At 42.1% G+C, this 22,149-nt stretch overlaps 1 protein-coding gene across 9 annotated transcripts in view; it reads left to right on the top strand.

Moving 5' to 3' along the window:
- The window catches only part of ZBTB33 (zinc finger and BTB domain containing 33), a 44,875-nt gene extending 23,214 nt beyond the window's left edge, over nucleotides 1-21,661 (top strand). For 5 of the 9 annotated variants that reach the window (XM_056538742.1, XM_056538743.1, XM_056538740.1 and 2 more), the window contains exon 2: nucleotides 16,862-21,661. In XM_056538742.1, coding sequence (XP_056394717.1) covers nucleotides 16,864-18,882 — 2,019 coding nt within the window. In that variant the 5' untranslated portion in view covers nucleotides 16,862-16,863 and the 3' untranslated portion in view covers nucleotides 18,883-21,661. Of the gene's footprint in view, nucleotides 1-10,109; nucleotides 10,188-16,861 lie in introns of all 9 variants that reach the window. The other 4 variants (XM_056538739.1, XM_056538737.1, XM_056538738.1 and 1 more) reach the window with 1 other exon arrangement.
- The last annotated feature ends 488 nt before the right edge of the window (nucleotides 21,662-22,149 follow it).

Here is a 22,149-nt window from a genome sequence, read left to right as displayed (position 1 = left end):
TCCATTCGGAGAGTGTCTGAATTGGCAGCTCTCTCCCGCCGTTCTCCATTTCTGGTGATTCATCAGGACAAAGTTGTCTTCCGGCCAGATCCTTCCTTCTTGCCTAAGGTTATTTCGGCCTTTCATCTCAATGGGGACATTGTTCTTCCGTCCTTCTGTCCTGCTCCTTCTCATCCTAAGGAGCATTTACTCCACAAACTGGATGTGGTTCGGGCTGTTAGGTCTTACCTCTCTATCACTTCTTCGTTTCGTCAGTGTGATTCCTTTTTCGTCCTTACGGAAGGTCGTCGCAAGGGACAACCTGCTTCCAAGGCCACCATTTCTCGGTGGATCCGGTTTGCCATTTCGGAAGCCTATCGCTGTAGGGGGAATGTTCCTCCCTTCAGGGTTTTGGCTCATTCTAACCGTTCTGTTGGGGCATCCTGGGCTCTCCAGAACAAGGCCTCAGCCTCGCAGATTTGCAAGGCGGCTACTTGGTCGTCTTTGCACACTTTCTCGAAGTTCTACTGGGTTCATACCTTCGCATCGGCTGATGCTAGTCTGGGCCGTAAAGTGCTGCAGGCGGCAGTGGAAGAGCCGTCTGCCTAACTGATTATCTGCTCACCTGAGGGACGGCTTTGGTACGTCCCATGGTCTGTGTCCCCCCAATGGAGCCAATAGAGAAAAGGAGATTTTTTAACACTTCCCATAAAATCTCTTTCTCGAAGGATCCATTGGGGGACACAGCTCCCACCTTTTTAGGTTTCTCTTTGGTTCTCTGTCCGAGGGTGTGTTCAGTTATATTTTTTCTTCTGGTTCTCGGACAGTTCATGTTTTTTCCTTGACCTGTCGGTCCTCTCCTATTGCTCTGGTACTAAACTGATTAGATCAGGGCCTGGAGGCGGGTATATCCTGCTGTGAGGAGCCAACTTTTTTTATTGCCATAGTGTCATACCTCCTAGAGACAACAGCATACACCCACGGTCTGTGTCCCCCAATGGATCCTTCGAGAAAGAGATTTTACAGTAAGTGTTAAATCTCCTTTTTCCTTACAAGCAGAGAGCTTCAAAGTAAAAAAAAAAAATGTAAAAAAATTTTCATCAAACTTTGGAATTTTTCACCAAGAAATTATGCAAGAATTGACGGAAATTTACCACTAATATAAAGTAGAATATGTCACAAAAAAACAATCTCGGAATCAGAATGAAAGGTAAAAGCATCCCAGAGATATTACTGCTTAAAGTGACAGTGGTCAGATGTGCAAAAAATGGCCGGGTCCTACAGTGAAAATTGGCTGGGTCCAGATTAGTAAATTACTTCTATAAAAAAAATCTTAATCCTTCTAGTACTACTTAGCTGCTGAATACTACAGAGGGAATTATTTTCTTTTTTGGAACACAGTGCTCTCTGCTGACCTCTCTGTCCAATATAAGAACTGTCCAGAGTAGAAGAAAATCCCCATAGCAAACATATGCTGCTCTGGACAGTTCCTAAAATGGACAGAGATGGCAGCAAAGAGCACTGTGCTCGCGATTCAGCAGAGAGCTGTGTGTTCCAAAAAGAAAAGAATTTCCTCTGTACTATTCAGCAGCTAATAAGTACTGAAAGGATTAAGATTTTTTAATAGAAGTCATTTGCTAATCTGTTTAACTGGCACCAGTTGATTTAAAAAAAAAAAAAAAAAAAAAAAATCCTCCCCTTTAACCCCTTAAGGACTGAGCCCTTTTTCGCAATTCTGACCACAGTCACTTTATGCATTAATAACTCTGAGATGCTTTTACCGATTATTCTGATTCTGAGTGGTAAATTTCCATCGTTACTTGCATCCTTTCTTGGTGAAAAATCCCCAAATTTCATGAAAATTTTGCATTTTTCTAACGTTGAAGCTCTCTGCTTGTAAGGAAAATTTATATTCTAAATAAATGTTATATTGATTCACAAATACAATATGTCTACTTTATGTTGGAATCATAAAATATACATATTTTTACTTATTGAAAAAATTAGAGGGCTTCAAAGTATAGCAGCAATTTTCAAAATGTTCATGAAAATTGCAAAATCTGAAGTGACAGATCTACAACTCCCAGCATGCCTGGGCAGTTTTGGCATGCTGAGAGTTGTAGTTTTGGCTACATCTGGAGGGCTACCGTTTGGGCACCACTGTATTATATAGTGGTCTCCAAACTGTGACCCTCCAGATATTGCAAAACTACAACTCCCAGCATGCCCAGACAGCCAGAGGCTGTCTTGTCTGGGCATGCTATGAGTTTTAGTTTGGCAACCACTAGTGCACTCACCGCAAAGCAGAGACTATAGGGTCTTAAAGTCTGGTGCCGGGTCACGGCATAGGCGCTGGTGAAGTGTGGCACACGGAGGCTATGCCGGCAGTTTCGCACGTAAGTGCGTGCTTCTTCCGGCCTCTGGTTTACGTAATCGCGCCCGGACATTTATCATGGGAGAGAATGCAGTGTTGTAATAGTAAACAAAGCTACGGAAAGCCAAGTGGTTCAAAAATAATCTGCCAAAACCAGGTGAAAAACAGCAAAGGTGAAAAAGTGTAACGCCAACTGTGATCTAAAAAGAAAAGGATGAAACCCACATAGAACCAGGCTATATAAAAAAGAGAAATACTATTAGCAATAGGTCTGGGCGGTATACCGGTTCATACCGAATACCGAATTTTTTGGGCTGCACGATATGAATTTTCCCCCATACCGCAATACCGGTTGGGCCTCTCCCCCCCGGAATGTATTATCAGCGCAGCGCTGTCCCGACATCGGGGAACTAATCCTATGTGACCCGCCAGCACTGTTCTGAGACCACTGCTGTACGCTCTATCCCTATGCCCGGGCTGCAAAAGATAAAGAAAATAAACTGTAACTCACCTACGTCGGCCACACACTGGGGACGGGAATGTTGGCCAGCCGTCAGCCTATCACCGGCCGGAGCGATGTCCCGCCCCGGCCAGTGATAGGCTGAGCCCACTGTCATGTAAGAAGCTGTGGCCGGCTTCTTACATGACAGTGCGCTCAGCCTATCACTTGCCGGGGCAGGACATCGCTGCGGCCGGTGATAGGCTGATAGGCGGATGTCCGTCGTTCCAGTCCCCAGCGTAAGGCCAACGTAGGTAAGTTAAAATTTGTTTTCTGTATCTTTTGCAGCCCGAGCATAGGGATACAGTGTACGGCAGTGGTCTCCAGTTGTTGCAACAACTGGAGGTCCGCAGGTTGGAGACCACTGGCGTACATTGAGTTCCATCGCCGGTGGCCCCCAACAAAGAGGAGGAGGGCAGTGCTTGAAGGTGACATCTGTGAGTAGTACCCCGCTGGGCTGATCATTAATTGGGGGGAGCAGAACAGTGCTGGCGGATGACGTGATTTGGGGGGGAAGCGGAACACAGCGCGGGTCACATGATTGGGGGGGGTTGAAAATACCGTTATATACCGTGGAGCCGCCGTAAGTAAAAAAAAAAAAAAAAAAAAAAAATACCGTGATACACATATTTGGTCATACCGCCCAGCCCTAATTAGCAATAATGCAAAAACATGCAAAACTAAAAAAAAAGGGAAAGCGAGAATAAAAATAGTAGAATGTGTACTATGGAGACGGATGCAGAGCTATGTTAGGAATGGAGTCATGTCCACTCAATCATTGAATCCCGCAGGACCACGGACATTAGTCCTCATGATCATGCGGGCTTCATGTTGTAATAACATATTTTGTATGTCACCTCCTGTGTAAGGCATGGCAACTTTTAGGAGGCCACCAAATTTAAGTACCTTTCAAAGTAGCTTTCAAACGTTATGCCGACGACATGCTTATAGTATGGGGCGGACCTGAAGACGCCTTTAATGAATTTGTATCATACCTGAATTCTGCCAACTCCATGAATATGCGGTTTACAAGTGTTTTTAGTTCCACTAACTTAGAATTTTTGGACATCAACATCGTTATCACTCCAGGGGGACTTCGGACAGAGGGATATCGTAAAAATATTGCTAAAACCAGCATTCTTCACATTTCGAGCTCACACCTAGAGCATACTAAGCGAGAAATACCGCTGAGTCAGCTTATCCGACTCAAGCGTCTGAACAGTGACCCAGAAACCTACATGCGACAATCTGAAGAGTTAAAAAACAGACTCTTAGATAGGGGTTATCCTCTCTCCTATTTGAGCACACAAGAGAAGGTCTCTGCCATGAGCAGACAGGATCTCCTCACCTATAAGAACAGAAAGAAAGAAAAATATAAAACATGAAGAAAGAAGGTTCACACTTTCGTTTAAAAACTGTCCAATTAAATCTATAATTAATTGAACTATAGTGACACCCCCAACATACGATGGCCCCGACATATGATCAAGTCGACATACGATGGCCTCTCAGAGGCCATCGCATGTCGATGTCAGCATCGACATACGATGCTTTTTTATGTTGGGGCCATCGCATTAAGTGCTATCCAGCAGCGCAAAATGCTTAAAGGGGTACTCTGCCCCTAGACATCTTATCCCCTATCCAAAGGATAGGGGATAAGATGTCATATCGCCACGGTCCCGCTGCTGGGGAGCCCTGGGATCCCCGCTGCGGCACCGCGCTATCATTACAGCACAGAGCGAGTTCGCTCTGCACGTAATGACGGGCAATACAGGGGCCAGAGCATCGTTACATCACGGCTCCGTCCATCGTGACATCACGGCCTGCCCCTTTCAATACAAGTCTATGGGAGGGGGCGTGGCTGTCGTCACACCCCCTCCCATAGACTTGCATTAAGGGGAATGGCCGTGATGTCACGAGGGGCGGAGCCATGACGTCACGCTGCTCCGTCCCCCGTATCGCCCGTCATTACGCTCAGAGCGAACTCGCTCTGTGCTGTAATGATAGCGGGGTGCCGCAGCGGGGATCCCCAGCAGCGGGACCGCGGTGATCTGACATCTTATCCCCCTATCCTTTGGATAGGGGATAAGATGTCTAGGGGCGGAGTGCCCCTTTAAGCTGCTGCCGGATAGCAGCTTAATGTTCCCCGTGTGGTGCGATGAGTATTACTTACCCCTCTGGGGTGCCCTTCGGGTCCAGCGCTGGTCCTCCGGTGTCTTCTCGGTCCTCTCCGGTGACGTCAATACGAAGCTGCTGCATAATGACGTCGCTACGTAGGCCCAGTAAGGCCTTGCGGAAGACAGTGGAGGACCGGAGAAGACCAGAAGAGCCCAGCGGAGGCCCAGGGTCACCATCGGGAGCGGTGGTACGCGGTCCGGAGAGGCGGGGACAGGTGAATACAGCTTCCTATACTTTACATTGCACGAATCCCTCAACATACGATGGATTCGACAAATGATGGCTCGTTTGGAACGAATTACCATCGTATGTTGAGGGACCACTGTATCCGGAAATACCGGCACTTCCTTGAAAATGATAGGGACATCTGCAATATAGCCCGGAAAACTTTACATGCGGCAATTGTAAATTTTGCCGTCACAATACATGCGCTAAGCATTGCAATTTAGGTGTTTCCCATTCAGTGACTCAGCTTATAACATGTAAGAGCACAGACGTAGTGTATTATATTACTTGCCCCTGCTCTCGCTTTTATATAGGTAAAACGAAATGCCAGTTATGCGCACGTTTTAGGGAACATCTTTATACATTGAGGAAAGGTACAGGGATCCCCAGGTTGGCTGAACATTTAATGACACATCATGAGAATAATGTAGAGGTACTTAAATTTGATGGCCTCCTAAAAGTTGTCATGCCTGACACAGGAGGTGACATACAAAATATGTTATTACAACATGAAGCCCGCATGATCATGAGGACTAATGCCCGTGGTCCTGCGGGATTCAATGATCGAGTGGACATGACTTATATAGCCTGGTTCTATGTGGGTTTCATCCTTTTTTCTTTTTAGATCACAGTTGGTGTTACACTTTTTCACCTTTGCTGTTTTTCACCTGGTTTTGGCAGATTATTTTTGAACCACTTGGCTTTCCGTAGCTTTGTTTACTATTACTATGACAACACTACGTTCTCTCCCATGATAAATGTCCGGGCGGCATGACGTAAATCAGAGGCTGGAAGAAGCGCGTACTTACGTGCGAAACTGACGGCGTAGCCTCCGAGTGCCACACTTCACCAGCGCCTATGCCGTGACCCGGCACCCCGCCACCAGACTTTAAAGGGGTACTTTGGTGCTTAGACATCTTATCCCTTATCCAAAGGATAAGGGATTAGAGGCCTGATCGTGGGGGTCCCGCCTCTGGGGACCCCCGTGATCTTGCACGCAGCACCCCAGTTAAAATCAGTCACCGGAGCATGCTCGCTCCAGGTTTGATTACCGGCGACCACGGGGCAGGCGGCGTGTGACGTCACGCCTCCGCCCCCGTGTGACGTCACGCTCCGCCCCTCAATGCAAGCCTATGGGAGGGGGCGAACATGCTCCGGGGACTGATTTTAACTGGGGTGCTGCGTGCAAGATCACGGGGGTCCCCAGCGGCGAGACCCCCCGCGATCAGGCATCTTATCCCCTATCCTTTGGATAGGGGATAAGATGTCTAAGTGCCGGAGTACCCCTTTAAGACCTGATAGTCTCTGCTTTGCGGTGAGTGCAACTTCTTGTTCTTTGGTTATTATATACTGATGCTTCATATCTGTGTACATGCACCCCGCAGGAGACTTTGATTGGAGGTCACCGAGAAACTTAATGCACACAGCGTTAGGTGATATAGCCCCTTGAGTGCTCTCCCAATTTCCTTGCTGCTTTGTTTATTAATTTACAAATCTGTTTAACTTTCTGGAGCCAGTTAATATAAAAAAAAAAATTCCTGGAATACCCTTTCAACCCCTTAAGGACCAAGCGTTTTTCAGCTTTTGCACTTTCCTTTTTTCCCGTTCTTACCTTTTCCTGTTCTCACCTTTTTAAAAATCATAACCCTTTCAATTTTGCACCTAAAAATCCATATGATGGCTCTTTTGCGCCACCAATTCTACTTTGTAACATTTTGTAACTTTTGTGTGCTTCCGTTTCTATGCAGTACCTTATTTTTCTTTTGGTCCATACGATTAAAATGATACCCTACTTATATGAAGTTTTTATTGGTGCAATTTTTGTTTTGATCTGACTTTTTGATCTCTTTTTATTCATTTTTTTTATTTTGTGGTATAAAAAGTGACCAGAAATACACTATTTTGGACTTTGGAATTTTTATGTGCGTACGCCATTGACTATGCGGTTTAATTAACGATATATTTTTATGGTTCAGACATTTACGCTTGTGGCGATACCACATGTTTGTTTATATTTACACTTTTTTTAATGGGGAAAAGGGAAGTGATTCAGATCTTTGTGTGTGTGTAGTGTTATAGCCCCCTCTAAGAGCTGTAACATTGCACATGCTGATTGCATGCACTGTTCAATGCATTGCCATAGTAATGCATTGATCAGTGTTTTCTGTGCTTGATTGCTCAAGCCTGGATTTCAGGCTTTGAGCAATCAAACGCTGATCGGACAGTCGGGTAGAAAGTAAGACGCCTCCCACTGTCCCCTCAGCTGTTCAGGACGCCGCAATTTCACCATAGCGGTCCCGAGCAGCTCTCCAATGGCGCTCCTTCTCTTCTGAGCATTGTAGTTTGCCCGCAGAGCACTTTACATCCACTTATGGGGTATGTTCTTACACAGAAGAAATAGGGTTACAAATTTTGGGGGTCTTTTTTTCTTTTCCCTTTTGAAAATGAAAAATGTAGGGTAACACCAGCATTTTAGTTAAAAAAAAAAAAATACTTTTTTTTTTTTTTTCATTTTCCCATCCAGCATTTAACGAAAATTCATCAAACACCTGTGGGGTGTTAAGGCTCACTATTACCCTTGTTATGTTCCGTGAGGGGTGTAGTTTCCAAAATGGGGTTACACGTGGGTATATATATTTTTTTTTGCGTATTTCAGAAACACTGTAAAATCAGCCACCCCTTTGCAAATCACCAATTTGCGCCTCAAATGTACATAGTGCGCTCTCACTCCTGAGCCTTGTTGTGCGTCCGCAGAGCATTTTATGTCCACATATAGGGTATTTCCGTACTCAGGAGAAATTGCATTACAAATTTTTGGGGTCTATTTTTCTTGTGAAAATAAAAAGTATGGGGCAACACCAGCATGTTACTGTCAAATTTTTTAGGCTGGTGTAGAACCCAACTTTTCCTTTTCTTAAGGGGTAAAAAGAGAAAAAGCCCACCAAAATTTGTAACGCAATTTCTCCCGAGTACGGAAATACCCCATATGTGGCCCTAAACTGTTTCCTTGAAATTCGACAGGGCTCCGAAGTGAGAGAGCGCCATGCGCATTTGAGGACTAAATTAGGGATTTGCATAGGGGCAGTCTACGCCAGTGATTCCCAAACAGTGTGCCTCCAGCTGTTTCTAAACTACCAACATGCCTGGACAATCAGTGGCTGTCCGGAAATGCTGGGAGTTGTTGTTTTGCAACAGCTGGGGCTCCGTTTTGGAAACACTGCCATATGATACATTTTTCATTTTTATTGGGGGGGGGGGACAAGTGTAAGGGTGTGTATATGTAGTGTTTTTCCCTTTATTATGTGTTTAGTGTAGTGTTTTTAGGGTACATTCACACGGGTGGGGGTTTACGGTGAGTTTCCCACTAGGTTTGCGCTGCGGCGGAAAATTTGCCGCAGCTCAAACTTCAAGCAGGTACTCACTGTATACCCCCCCTGTGAATGTACCCTGTACATTCACATGGGGGGGGTGGAAAACCTCCAGCCGTTGCAAAGCTACAACTCCCAGCATGCACTGATAGTCCGTGCATGCTGGGAGTTGTAGTTTTTCAATAGCTGGAGGCACACAGGTTGGAAAACCTTCAGTGAGGTTCTGTTGCCTAGCTCAGCATTTTTCAACCAGTGTGCCTCCAGCTGTTGCAAAACTACAACTCCCAGCATGTATTGATCGCCAAAGGGCATGCTGGGAGATGTAGTTATACAACAACTGGAGGCCCGCAACTACATCTCCCAGCATTCCGAGACAGCCTTTTGCTGTTCGTGCATGCTGGGAGATGTAGTTTTGCAAGATTTAAAGGGCCACGGTTTAGAAACCACCGCACAGTGATCTCCAAACAGTGGCCCTCCAGATGTTGTAAAACTACAAATCCCAGCATGCCCAGACAGAAAGCAGCTGTCTGGGTATGCTGGGAGTTGTAGTTTTGCAACATCTGGAGGGCTACAGTTTAGAGACCACAGTATATAGTGCTCTCCAAACTGTAGCCCTTCAGATGTTGCTAGGCAACAACTCACCGGCTTCCGTAGTCTGCACCAGGGAGCCGCATGTAATCGCTGCCCACTGCCTCCGATCGCCGCCAGTAAGTGACCGCCAGTCACATTACGGTTCCCCCGTTCTGCCCTGACTACCATGGGTGGGCAGAGCAGGGGAACCAAACTTTAAATCACCACCAAGGGTTTGCACGGGTTGCCTGCTGAATAATTTCAGCAGGCATCCCGATCCCTGCCCGGTGTACAGATATGCCCTTGGTCCTTAAAAGGGTACTCCACCCCTAGACATCTTGTCCCCTATCCAAAGGATAGGAGGTAAGATGTCTGATCGCAGGGATCCCGCCGCTGGGGACCCCCGCAATATAGCATGCAGCACCCACCTGTTTCTTGTCCGGAAGCGCTGGAGGGTCTGGGTCTCGACCACGGGAATGGAAGTCCGTGAAGTCAGGACTCTGCCCCGTGTGCCGTAGACTTGCATTGAGGGGACTGGGCGTGACGTCACACGGGGCGGAGTCGTGACTTCATGGACTTCCATTCCCGTGGTCGGGACCCAGACCCTCCAGCGCTTCCGGACAAGAAACAGGTTGGTGCCGCATGCTATATTGCGGGGGTCCCCAGCGGCGGGACCCCCGCGATCAGACTTCTTATGCCCTATACTTTGGATAGGGGATAAGATGTCCTAGGGGTGGAGTAACCCTTTTAAGTGTCAGGGTGTACCTGTACGCCCTTGGTCCCGAAGTGGTTAAAGGCTATTTTCACATGGCAGTATTTGGCTCAGTATTTTTCATCAGTATTTGTCAGCCCAAATTAAAGTGGAAGCTACAGAGAACAAAATATATAATTGAAAGATTTGTACCTTTTGTACCAGGAATACTTGTGACCGGAGTCCCTTTGATCATGCATCAGCAAAGAAACTGCATGATCCCAAGTTGGCCAGGAGGAGTAGGTGAGATGGGTGTCAAAATTATGGCTCAGTAAAAAAAAAAAAATTGCAGAGTTTGGGTGGTGCTAGAGACTGCTAATATAGTTATTTACATTATCTGTTCCATCCATGGAGCTACTAACATGACTTTTACAATCGATTATCATTTATGGGGCTTAGATGCTTTACAAATGCTTTTAATGCTTACCTCTAATGATGAACTCTGCGGCAGTATATCTGTTTAAAATTCACAACAACTTCTATGCCCAAAACGTTCCCAAAGAATATCAATGCAATACTTCAAATTTCCTCTTACAAAATGGGATTATTTGGGTGCTGAGAGAACTTCAAGGCAACCGCAGACAGGTAAAAGTATGTTTACTACCCAGCATGCAACTTGTTTCATGGGCCAATCCCACTTCTTCAGGCATAATTAGGTAAGAAAAGTGTAGCAGTTATATAAGAAGAATTTAACCCATTCAGGGATAAAACATAACCATTCATGGGATTGCACAATACATACGTGAAATTATAACATAAATATACCTACATATAACAAACAATTATACTACAACTATACAAATATTTTTTGTATAAAAACAAATATAAATATATAATAGAGAACCTATTTTTTTTACATATAAAAACTTAAGATATCAGTATATTATTAAAATCTAGCTGCCATTTTTTAGCATTAATATTAATATGCACTCATCAAAGTGAAAAAAGAGGTATAATTAAATGCAGGAAAAGATAATGTATGTGCTGTGATTAAAAATCAAACTAGTATTAACCGTGAAACAATTTATTAAAAATGTACATAATTGTGAATGAATAAGCACTGTTTGTTACATTCATGGCCATAAATGTTGGCAGCCCTGAAATTTTTCAACAAAATGAAGTATTTCTCACAGAAAAGGATTGCAGTAACATGTGTTTTGCTATACACATGTTTATTCTCTGTGTGTGTATTGGAACTAAACCAAAAAAGGGAGGGAAAAAAGTGAATTGGACATAATGGCACACCAAACTCCAAAAATGGGCTGGACAAAATTATTGGCACCCTTTCAAAATTGTGGAAAAATAAGATTGTTTCAAGCATGTGATGCTCCTTTAAACTCACCTGGGGCAAGTAACAGGTGTGGGCAATATAAAAATCCCACCTGCACAGTCCACAGTTAGCAACATTATCAAGAAGTTTGCAACCCATGGCACTGTAGCTAATCTCCCTGGACGTGGACGGAAGAGAAAAATTGATGAAAGGTGTCAATGCAGGCTAGTCTGGATGGTTGATAACAAGCTCCAAACAAGTTCCAAAGATATTTAAGCTGTCCTGCAGGCTCAGGGAGCATCAGTGTCAGCATGAACTGTCGATATTTAAATGAAATGAAACACTATGGCAGGAGACCAAGGAGGACCCCACTGCTGACACAGAGACATAAAAAAAGCAAGACTACATTTTGGCAAAATGAACTTGAGTAAGCCAAAATTCCTCTGGGAAAACGTCTTATGGACAGATGAGACCAAGATAAAGCTTTTTGGTAAAGCACATCATTCTACTGTTTACCAAAAATGAAATAAGGCCTACAAAGAAAAGAACACTGTACCTACAGTGAAATATGGTGGAGGTTCAATTATATTTTGGGGTTGTTTTGCTGCATCTGGCACTGGGTGCCTTGAATGTGTGGAAGGCATCATGAAATCTGAGGACCACCAACGGATTTTGGGTCGCAATGTACAGCCCAGAGTCAGAGAGCTGGGTTTGCGTCCGAGATCTTGGGTCTTCCAGCAGGGCAATGACCGCAAACATACGTCAAAAAGCAATATAATAAGAGAGAATTATATAACCAGTCCTCAAGAAGTAGTGAAAATAAGTAGTGAAAAAAGGGGAAAGAATAAAAAAGGGGAAAATTAGTGGTTACGAATAAAAAATGTACAATGATATGTGAAATAAAAATAAAGACAACAGTAAAAAATAAAAAAAATAAAAAAATAAAAAATAAAAAAAATGAAAAAGAGAAAGGGGAGAAGAAAATGATAAATAAATGAGGAAAAATAAAAAATAAATAAAAGTGCACAGTATCGAAGAAAAAAGAATGAAATCAAAGTGATAAATAGAAAAAAATGTGAATATTAATAATTTGTTAAAAAACAAAAAAATAATGAATAAGCCTGCAGAAAATGATAATACTTAAACAATCATATGCATTTATTAAAAATAAAACTGATTGATGCCTGGGCAGGGCCCTTGCTCAGGCATGCGATAAAAATATACCAATAAAATAATAAAAAAATGCCAACTATCTCAAATTACAAAAATAGTCCTTTTGTAGCCGAAAAAATGATGTGAATAGCAACAATATTAAATGAAAAATCCGGTGATCGGAGAGACTGTGTGCTCCAATGATACTCCTATATAAAATACAGTCACCTTGAGCTGTGATAAATGTTTCAATGTTTCATTGTAATTGCTCGCTGTTATCTACTTGTGTCCCACAACAAATGTTTGTAGAAATAACAATATTGATAGCAAGATACAGTTGCTTATGTGAGATCAGGCACAGTACCTTATGCTTATGTTCACCGTGATGATCGGCGGCTGTATATCTCCAAAGTTGCAGTCTCCGGGGACTGTGGGAGCCCAGTGCCTGCACGGACCGGATCGATCACTGCCCTGGTATGGGTAAAGAGGTACTTATCGTGCCGTGGTTGGGATGATGTGATGATCCCGATTACGATAATGTAAGCCGCTGGGTAATAGATCGTAGCCAGGTGGGAGTATCGTGCTTCGCACAGCTTAGTGGCCGGTCTATGGAGAAAACGGCAGCCGCTGCCCGGCGTCCTCGTGGCGTGTGAATGGCGCGTTAATTCACAGTGGTCCACTAGTCCGGGTCCTACAGCGCTGTCCAGGTAGTATCGGCTGACACAGGTGTCAAGCCAAATTTGAGATAGGGATGGCAAATGGATGTAAGACAAGGCTAAGCCTTGTCTTACATCCATTTGCCATCCCTATCTCAAATTTGGCTTGACACCTGTGTCAGCCGATACTACCTGGACAGCGCTGTAGGACCCGGACTAGTGGACCACTGTGAATTAACGCGCCATTCACACGCCACGAGGACGCCGGGCAGCGGCTGCCGTTTTCTCCATAGACCGGCCACTAAGCTGTGCGAAGCACGATACTCCCACCTGGCTACGATCTATTACCCAGCGGCTTACATTATCGTAATCGGGATCATCACATCATCCCAACCACGGCACGATAAGTACCTCTTTACCCATACCAGGGCAGTGATCGATCCGGTCCGTGCAGGCACTGGGCTCCCACAGTCCCCGGAGACTGCAACTTTGGAGATATACAGCCGCCGATCATCACGGTGAACATAAGCATAAGGTACTGTGCCTGATCTCACATAAGCAACTGTATCTTGCTATCAATATTGTTATTTCTACAAACATTTGTTGTGGGACACAAGTAGATAACAGCGAGCAATTACAATGAAACATTGAAACATTTATCACAGCTCAAGGTGACTGTATTTTATATAGGAGTATCATTGGAGCACACAGTCTCTCCGATCACCGGATTTTTCATTTAATATTGTTGCTATTCACATCATTTTTTCGGCTACAAAGGACTATTTTTGTAATTTGAGATAGTTGGCATTTTTTTATTATTTTATTGGTATATTTTTATCGCATGCCTGAGCAAGGGCCCTGCCCAGGCATCAATCAGTTTTATTTTTAATAAATGCATATGATTGTTTAAGTATTATCATTTTCTGCAGGCTTATTCATTATTTTTTTGTTTTTTAACAAATTATTATTCACATTTTTTTCTATTTATCACTTTGATTTCATTCTTTTTTTCTTCGATACTGTGCACTTTTATTTATTTATTTTTTTTCCTCATTTATTTATCATTTTCTTCTCCCCTTTCTCTTTTTCATTTTTTTTATTTTTTTATTTTTTTTATTTTTTACTGTTGTCTTTATTTTTATTTTTATTTCACATATCATTGTACATTTTTTATTCGTAACCACTAATTTTCCCCTTTTTTATTCTTTCCCCTTTTTTCACTACTTATTTTCACTACTTCTTGAGGACTGGTTATATAATTCTCTCTTATTATATTTCTTTTTGTTGATTACTGGGTCTTTTGTTTTTTTTTTAGACCTACCAGGTAACCTCGGAGTAGATGGTAGATTGAGCTGCACTGCCTCTTTGTCTTCTATTATACGTCAAAAAGCATCCAGAAATGGATGGCAACAAAGCGCTGGAGAGTTCTGAAGTGGCAGCAATGAGTCCAGATCTAAATCCCATTGAAGACTTGTGGAGAGATCTTAAATTTCTGTTGGGAAAAGGCACTCTTCCAATAAGAGAGACCTGGAGTTTTCAAAGGAAGAGTTGTCCAACATTCCGGCTGAGAGGTGTAAAGAAGCTTATTGATGGTTATAGGAAGCAACAGATTTCAGTTTTTTTTTCCAAAGGGTGTGCAACCAAATATTAAGTTAAGGGTGCCAATAATTTTGTCCAGACCATTTTTGGAGTTTGGTGTGACATTATGTCCAATTTGCTTTTATTACTCCCTTTTTTGGTTTAGTTCCAATACACACAAAGGGACTAACCATGTGTATAGCAAAACATGTGTTACTTCAATCCTTTTCTGTGAGAAGTACTTCATTTTCTAGAAAAATTTCAGGGGTGCCAACATTTATGGCCATGACTGTATATACAGGTATATTTTATGTTATAATTTTATGTATGTATTGTGCTATCCCATGAAGGGTTAAATTCAGGGCTGTGGAGTCGGCAGATAAATGTTCCGACTCCGGAGTTTTCTGTACTTCCGACTCTCTGACTCCTCTGTATTAATATGTGAATGTATTTTATACATTCCTTGAAGGAAAGAAAGGCAACATACATGTCATTACCACAGGACTACTGGCTGGGAAGCCAACAGTCTACTGTATTGAACAGTTTGTGTGCTGATCTGCTGCTGAAGATAGGGCAGTGGGAGGATCCAGGAAGGGGCATTTATTATAAAACATGATTTCCCTAGTAGAATCCCATAGTCAAGTTTAAAGGGGTACTCCACCCCTAGACATCTTATCCCCTATCCAAAGGATAGGGGATAAGATGTCAGATCACCGGGGTCCTGCTGCTGGGGACCCCCGGGATCGCCACTGCGCTTTCATTACTACACAGAGAGAGTTCGCTCTGTTCGTAATGATGGGCTATACAGGGGATGGAGCAGCTTATCATGGCTCCGCCCCTCGTGACATCACGGCCCGCCCCCTTAATGCAAGTCTATGGCAGGGGGCGTGGCGACCCCCACGCCCCTTCCCGTAGACTTGTATTGAGGTAGCGGGTCGTGACATCATGAGGGGCGGAGCCGTGATTTAACGATGCTCCGGCCCCTGTATCGCCCGTCATTACTCGCTCGCTCTGTGCAGTAATGAGCGCGCGGTGCCGCAGCGGCGATCCTGGGGGTCCCCAGCAGCGGGACCCCGGCGATCTGACATCTTATCCCCTTTCCAAAGGATAGGGAATAAGATGTCAGATCACCGGGGTCCTGCTGCTGGGGACCCCCGGGATCGCCACTGTGGCACCGCGCTTTCATTACTGCACAGAGCGAGTTTGTTCTGTGCGTAATGACGGGCGATACAGGGGCCGAAGCATCACTACATCACGGCTCCGCCCCTCGTGATGTCTAGGGGCAGAGTACCCCTTTAAGCTAACAATCGAATTTACAACTTTTTATAGCCTTAGCTGAATGGCAGCAGTTTTTCCAATGGTTTACAGCTTCAGTCTTGAACTATTGACCCTCCATTCCCTTCACTTATGCAAGTGTCTCAAGTCCTGCAAAAAACATATTTCATTAATCCCTTATCAGTGAGAGGCTAGGTTACCTATGGGTTCCCTGTAACAGCAGGACACAACACTATGGAAAGTATAAGTATTGCCGCTCCTAAATAGTAAAGCACATGAAAAGCATGCTTCTTCAGTCACTTAATGTGTTCGTTTTGCAGTTACATGAGGCACTGCATGCATTGATCTTTATTCTTATAGTAGAGAATTCATTAATTATAACTTTTTGTGAATTGGGACATTTAAACTTGCTTTTTTTTTTATTTTTTATTCCAATCTAAATTTAGTAGGAGTCGGTGCATTGTTTGCCAACTCCGACTCCAGGTACCCAAAATTTCGTCCGACTCCTTGACTCCGACTCCACAGCCCTGGTTAAATTCTTATATAACTGCTAAACTTGTCTTAACTAATTATGCCTGTAGAAGCGAGATTGGTCCATTAAACATGTTGCTTGCTGGGTATTAAACATACTTTTAACTGTCAAAGGTTGTCTTGAAGTTCTCTCAGCGCCCAAGTAATCCCATCTTTGTTGGAGAAAAGTTGTGCTTGGATCTGCACAACCACCCAGGGTAAGCTCATGTTCACAGTAAGCTTTTCTGAACTATAACGGTTTTGCACCATGGAGCACTTCTCCTTTTTGTAACAAAGAATATTAAGATCTGGAGACGCATTTGCCAGAAGTCCTATAGAACCTGTCACAGTTCCCTGCATTCACATGTTTCCTGTGTTTTTTAAGCTGTAGAAGAATGAAATGTATTGGTGCTTTATGTATAGATGAGAACATGTCCTTTATTCACACTCTGACATTTTTTTATATTTACTTGCAGACATGGAGGGAAAGAAATTGATTACGGCGACTGACACCCAGTACTCTGGCAGCTTATTGCAATCTTTAAATGACCAGCGGCTACAGGGCTTGTATTGTGATGTCACTGTCATCGTTGAAGACCGCAAATTCAGAGCTCACAAAAATATTCTTTCTGCCTGTAGCACTTATTTCCACCAGCTATTCATTGTTGCTGGACCAGTAGTGGAATTGAATTTTATCCGAGCTGAAATTTTTGCAGAAATTCTTAACTATATTTACAGTGCTAAAATTGTTCGTTTGAAATGCGACATGCTGGAAGAACTGATCAAATCTGGGAAATTGTTAGGAGTTCCTTTTATAGCAGATCTTGGAATACCTTTATCACAAGTGAAAAATATGGCTGGTGGACCTAAGGATGGTCCTGCCGAAGGCCAGTCTAATTCTGATCCAAAATCGCGGGAATCAACAAAAAACACAAGTGGTCATTCAGCCAAAGCTGTAGGTGAATCAGATATGCCAGTTATTGGTGAAACATTTTCCTTATCGTTCTCTCGAGAATCCAAGACTGATACAGATTTTCAGGTGATTGAATCCGATGATGACGACGATGTGATCTTTTGTTCAGAGACTGTGCAAGCCAAACCAGTGACTCCAGAAAAAAAAGAATCTGTGCAAACCCCAACTCCTACTTCTGATGAACAAGCCTCTGATACAAAAAAAGCTACACCATCTAGTCAATCTCAGCAGCCTAATCAAAACACTAAACCTCTGACCCAACCCCCTTTAAAAAACATGGGTTCTGCATCGAGTAATACAGAGGCAAAGCAGTCTACTCAAGATCCTCCAAACGGTTCTGTTGTCCCTCCTGCTCCACAACCTGTTCCGGTTACAGCTCCTCCTCCAGCTCAGACTTCCCAGACTGCCTCTTCTTCTGTTACAGCAATATCAGCCCAGAAGCAAACTCCCACTGATGCTAATCAAAATTTACCAAAATTACAACCTATTGGTATTATTCAGCCCAAAACCGAATTGATATTAGATGGGAACAGCATCTCAAATTCCCCTGTTTCCACAGCTGTATCCTTGGAACAGCCACCTACAATTACACACAAAAATGTGTCTTTTGACGGTGTACAGAAAAAGCAAGTAGTTACCTTCAGTCCTGGATCATCTTCAAAACCAGGAGAATTCAAAATTAAAATAGCTGATGTTGTTTCTGGAAGCAGCAAAGACTCTTCAGAGTCTCGACGCATATTGGATGGAAAAAAAATCATTACATTGGACACAGCATCCGAGATCGAGGGATTGTCAACAGGGTGCAAAGTTTATGCAAATATTGGAGAGGACACATATGACATAGTAATCCCCATCAAGGATGATCCTGAAGAAGGGTTGCCCAAGCTGGAAGATGATGATGATGATTCTCCAAATCGTAAACGGATGAAACTAAAACATGATGACCACTATGAGCTCATCGTTGATGGAAGGGTCTATTATATCTGTATTGTCTGCAAGAGATCATACGTTTGTCTGACAAGTTTAAGAAGACATTTTAATGTTCACTCGTGGGAAAAGAAATATCCTTGTCGTTATTGTGAGAGAGTCTTTCCTCTGGCAGAATATCGTACAAAGCACGAAATTCACCATACTGGTGAAAGAAGATATCAGTGCTTGACTTGTGGTAGTTCATTTATTAATTACCAAGTCATGGCTTCACACATTCGATCTGTTCACAGTATGGACCCTGCTGGAGATTCAAAGCTTTATCGTCTAAATCCATGCAAGACATTACAGATTAGGCAGTATGCATACATTAGTGAAAGTTCCAATGCTGTCCCTGTTATCAATGATGGTGGAATTGTGTATGACATTGACCCAGACAAATCTGAACCAGCCTCTGCAGAGAATCATTCTGGTGATGGGCCAAAACCAGTAAATTGGGATGATATCTTCATTCAGCAGTCCAACCAGAACATGTTTAAACCAACTACTCCGGAGGGCAGTACTGAATTTGAGTTTGTTATACCAGAATCCTATTAATCATGTTAACATAAGTTCAGCGTAAAAGGAACATGGAGTACGTAATCTTCAGGTGAACTGCTGTCAGGAAATAATAATTTTTTTTTTTTTTTTTTTTTTTTTTTTAGCTACACCATTTTAATATAGCCTACAACCTGGCATAGTTTTAGCCTTTTTTTTTTTTTTTTTTTGTAAGTTACAACCAGTATGTGAGGGCATCTTCACAGCATCCTCTTAATCGGCCATTGATGCTAAATTTACACAGACCATTGCCATAACTTGGTTTTTGCAGTCGTTGTATAGGAAATGATTAGGCACAGAACTTTGTAATAAAAAAAAAAAAAAAATTAAGGTGTGTATTGCATTTCACTAATTGGTCCAATGTGAGTTAGACAGACCTGCTTCTCGATACTTTAGACATGTTTGCACTTTATAAATGAAGATATCTCATGTTGACATTCATTTGGCAATGTCTAGACAAGTAAGCTAGTTCAGTGGTCTGATGTGCGAATGTTCTCTCATGATGAAGGGGTCAAAATCAAAGGTCTTGTTTTTTTCTATTAGAGATCACAGCGCTCTTGTGGACTCTGGGTGCTGGGTTTCCCACCTAGATCTAGATATGTATAAAGACGCCACATCATAATTTTTTTTTCTAAACTAGATACTGTCCCTTTTATTTAGATAGAACTAGGACTAGAAGCATTTGAATTGTCCTATTATAGCTAAATAAAAGGGATTGCATTAAGCTTTGAATGGTATGACATTTTCATAGCAACATGGTAGTTTTACTTTTTAAAGAGGGGAAAAAAAGGCGTTTACATAACATGTTTTAAGAAGTGTTTTCTTATAGATTGGACCTTTTTATAGATCTGCTGATGTCTTGCTTTGTTGTAATCCACTGAAATTGTTTAGAGGTTTTAACTCTGATTAAATGTCCCCAACATCTAGTTTTGTGTTTTAAATTTACTGTAAGGATGTATAAATAGTGTATTCACAGGGCATTTTTAAGGTGCAATTTGTAAAATTGCCCTAACCAAATAGCAGGTTTCTGTGTATGTAAGAGGCATTAATACTCCCATATTTGTGCAAGCATCAAAGGGGTACTCCGGCACTAAGACATCTTATCCCCTATCCAAAGGAGGGACCCCCGCAATCAGGCATCTTATCCCCTATCCTTTAGGTAGGGGATAAGATGTCTTAGCGTCGGAGTACCCCTTTAAGGTTATAAACAAGATTGCAGCACATAGCTGGTATCTAATTGGTCCAGCTAAATAAGAATAAGAAATACAATGAATTGCATTACTGCTGTACGGCAACTATTTTCAAAGATAAAATATTACAAAAGGTAGCAATAATAAAATTGAGAAGCATTATATACACATGAGTCACATTTGATCTCACCCATGTTAAAACATGCTTGTTTTAATCCTGTCAACTCACATGTCCTGACTAGTTGTATTCCACGCTCATGTATGTGAATTGCATATGGTTTTAAAATGTTATACAATTTCTAACCTGTATCCAAAAACAAAGGGGGTTGGCGCATGACATTTTCCTTATTCATATGAGTTTTTTAAATTTTTCAGCTTAAGTGACTTTGTGAGTTGCAGTATTGCACTGGGATTTGTACAGTGTTCTAAGAAAAATGCCTTAGAACACGGAGTGTAATTTGGGACTTTGATCAGCGCATTACCCAGACACTCCAAAACATTAGTACATTGCTCTGTTCTTAAAGAGCACCTGTTATCATCTTGTTCAATTTTATAATCCTCCCAGTTCACTGTCCGCATCGTGATAAACCACCCCAGCCTTTATTTTTATTATTTTTCTAGTTTTCTACCTTGATATTGCTCTGTATTCTCTGCTCAGTCTTTCAGATTCACAGACTGGGAAGGGGCGTTACCCAGCAGACATGACCTCATCTGAAGCCATACAGAGGAGAACTTCCTCCCTCACTCTGCTACACACAGAGCAGTTCAGTGTGTGAGATTAGCTATGATTGCCTTTATTTACCATAAGGAGGGCAATAGCAAAAATTTAGTTTTAATAATAGTGCCCATTTAATATTGCGTATGCTACTGTGATTTTTGACACACACCGCTTAAGAGCGCAAGACATTTGCTACATTATAACAAGATGCCTTCTAATATTGGACCAGTTTCTAATTTAGATAAACAAGTATTCAACTCCCCACCCCCTACTGGATTTGACAGATATACATTTTTTTATACAGTTGCCTTTCTGTTTACTGTAGACTTGGTTAGTTACTGCATATTTACAGTTTCCTTTAGGCTAGGTATATGTATGTACTTTTCCTTGCTGTGCACTGTGGGCCTCCTATATTGCAAACATGTTTAAAGTAGCTTAGCATTCCTACTACATGCTTGATATAAATGATCTAAACAGAATACTGGGATTGTTGTAGTTAGCATAGTATAAGTAGGCAAATCCGTATGTGTTTTTTTTATTTTTTTTTTTTTTTTTTTTTAAATGATGACTTGATATAACTAGTGAGATTTGTTTTGTGTGATAATACCATTGTGGATACATACCATTGTATACAAAGACTAGGTGCAGGTATCTGTGTATATAATAAGCTTAAATTCAGGATAACAACTATATTTAAATGCCTTTTTATAGGAAACTGGAGAAAAGTAGCCAAAGTAGTTGGAAAGAGAAAGGAAGGGTTCAAAGGAAAGAAAAGCTTAAACTTTCTATCACACTGTTGCAGTTCTAACAACATTTTATCTTATTAAAGTATTTGTATTTGTTGAATTACTCAATAAATCTCTGGGCCATAGAGTTTTGCATACCTACTATAGTATGTTTTACTAACACATTACATCGAGGACTTCTGTCTTCATATGTGAAAATGGAAAAGAACACTGAATATTACTTTTGGCATATAATATGTTAAGGCAGGAGTAAATAAATGTTTGTGTGTGTGTGTGTGTATATATATATATATATATATATATATATATATATATATATATATACATACACATACATAGTATCTCACATAAGTTAGTACACCGCTTCCATTTTTGTAAATATTCTATTATCTTTTCATGTTACAACCCTAAAAAAAAATTACACTCTGCTACAAAGTAAAGTGCATGCACAGCCTGTATACGTGATTACATTGGCTATTCAGGGATAGAAACACAGAGTGAAGTTCTTCCAAAAACAGCACCACTCCAGCCCTCAGGTTGTGTGGTATTACAATATGGCTCCGTTCACCTCAATGGAACTAAGCTGCAATACTACACATAACCTGAGAGCAGA

This window comes from Hyla sarda, chromosome 9 (assembly GCF_029499605.1).
Source record: "Hyla sarda isolate aHylSar1 chromosome 9, aHylSar1.hap1, whole genome shotgun sequence".
In the NCBI taxonomy this organism is placed as follows: domain Eukaryota; kingdom Metazoa; phylum Chordata; class Amphibia; order Anura; family Hylidae; genus Hyla; species Hyla sarda.
The sequence above is the reverse complement of the archived record's forward strand: the minus strand, read 5'-3'. Positions and strand labels throughout refer to the sequence as shown.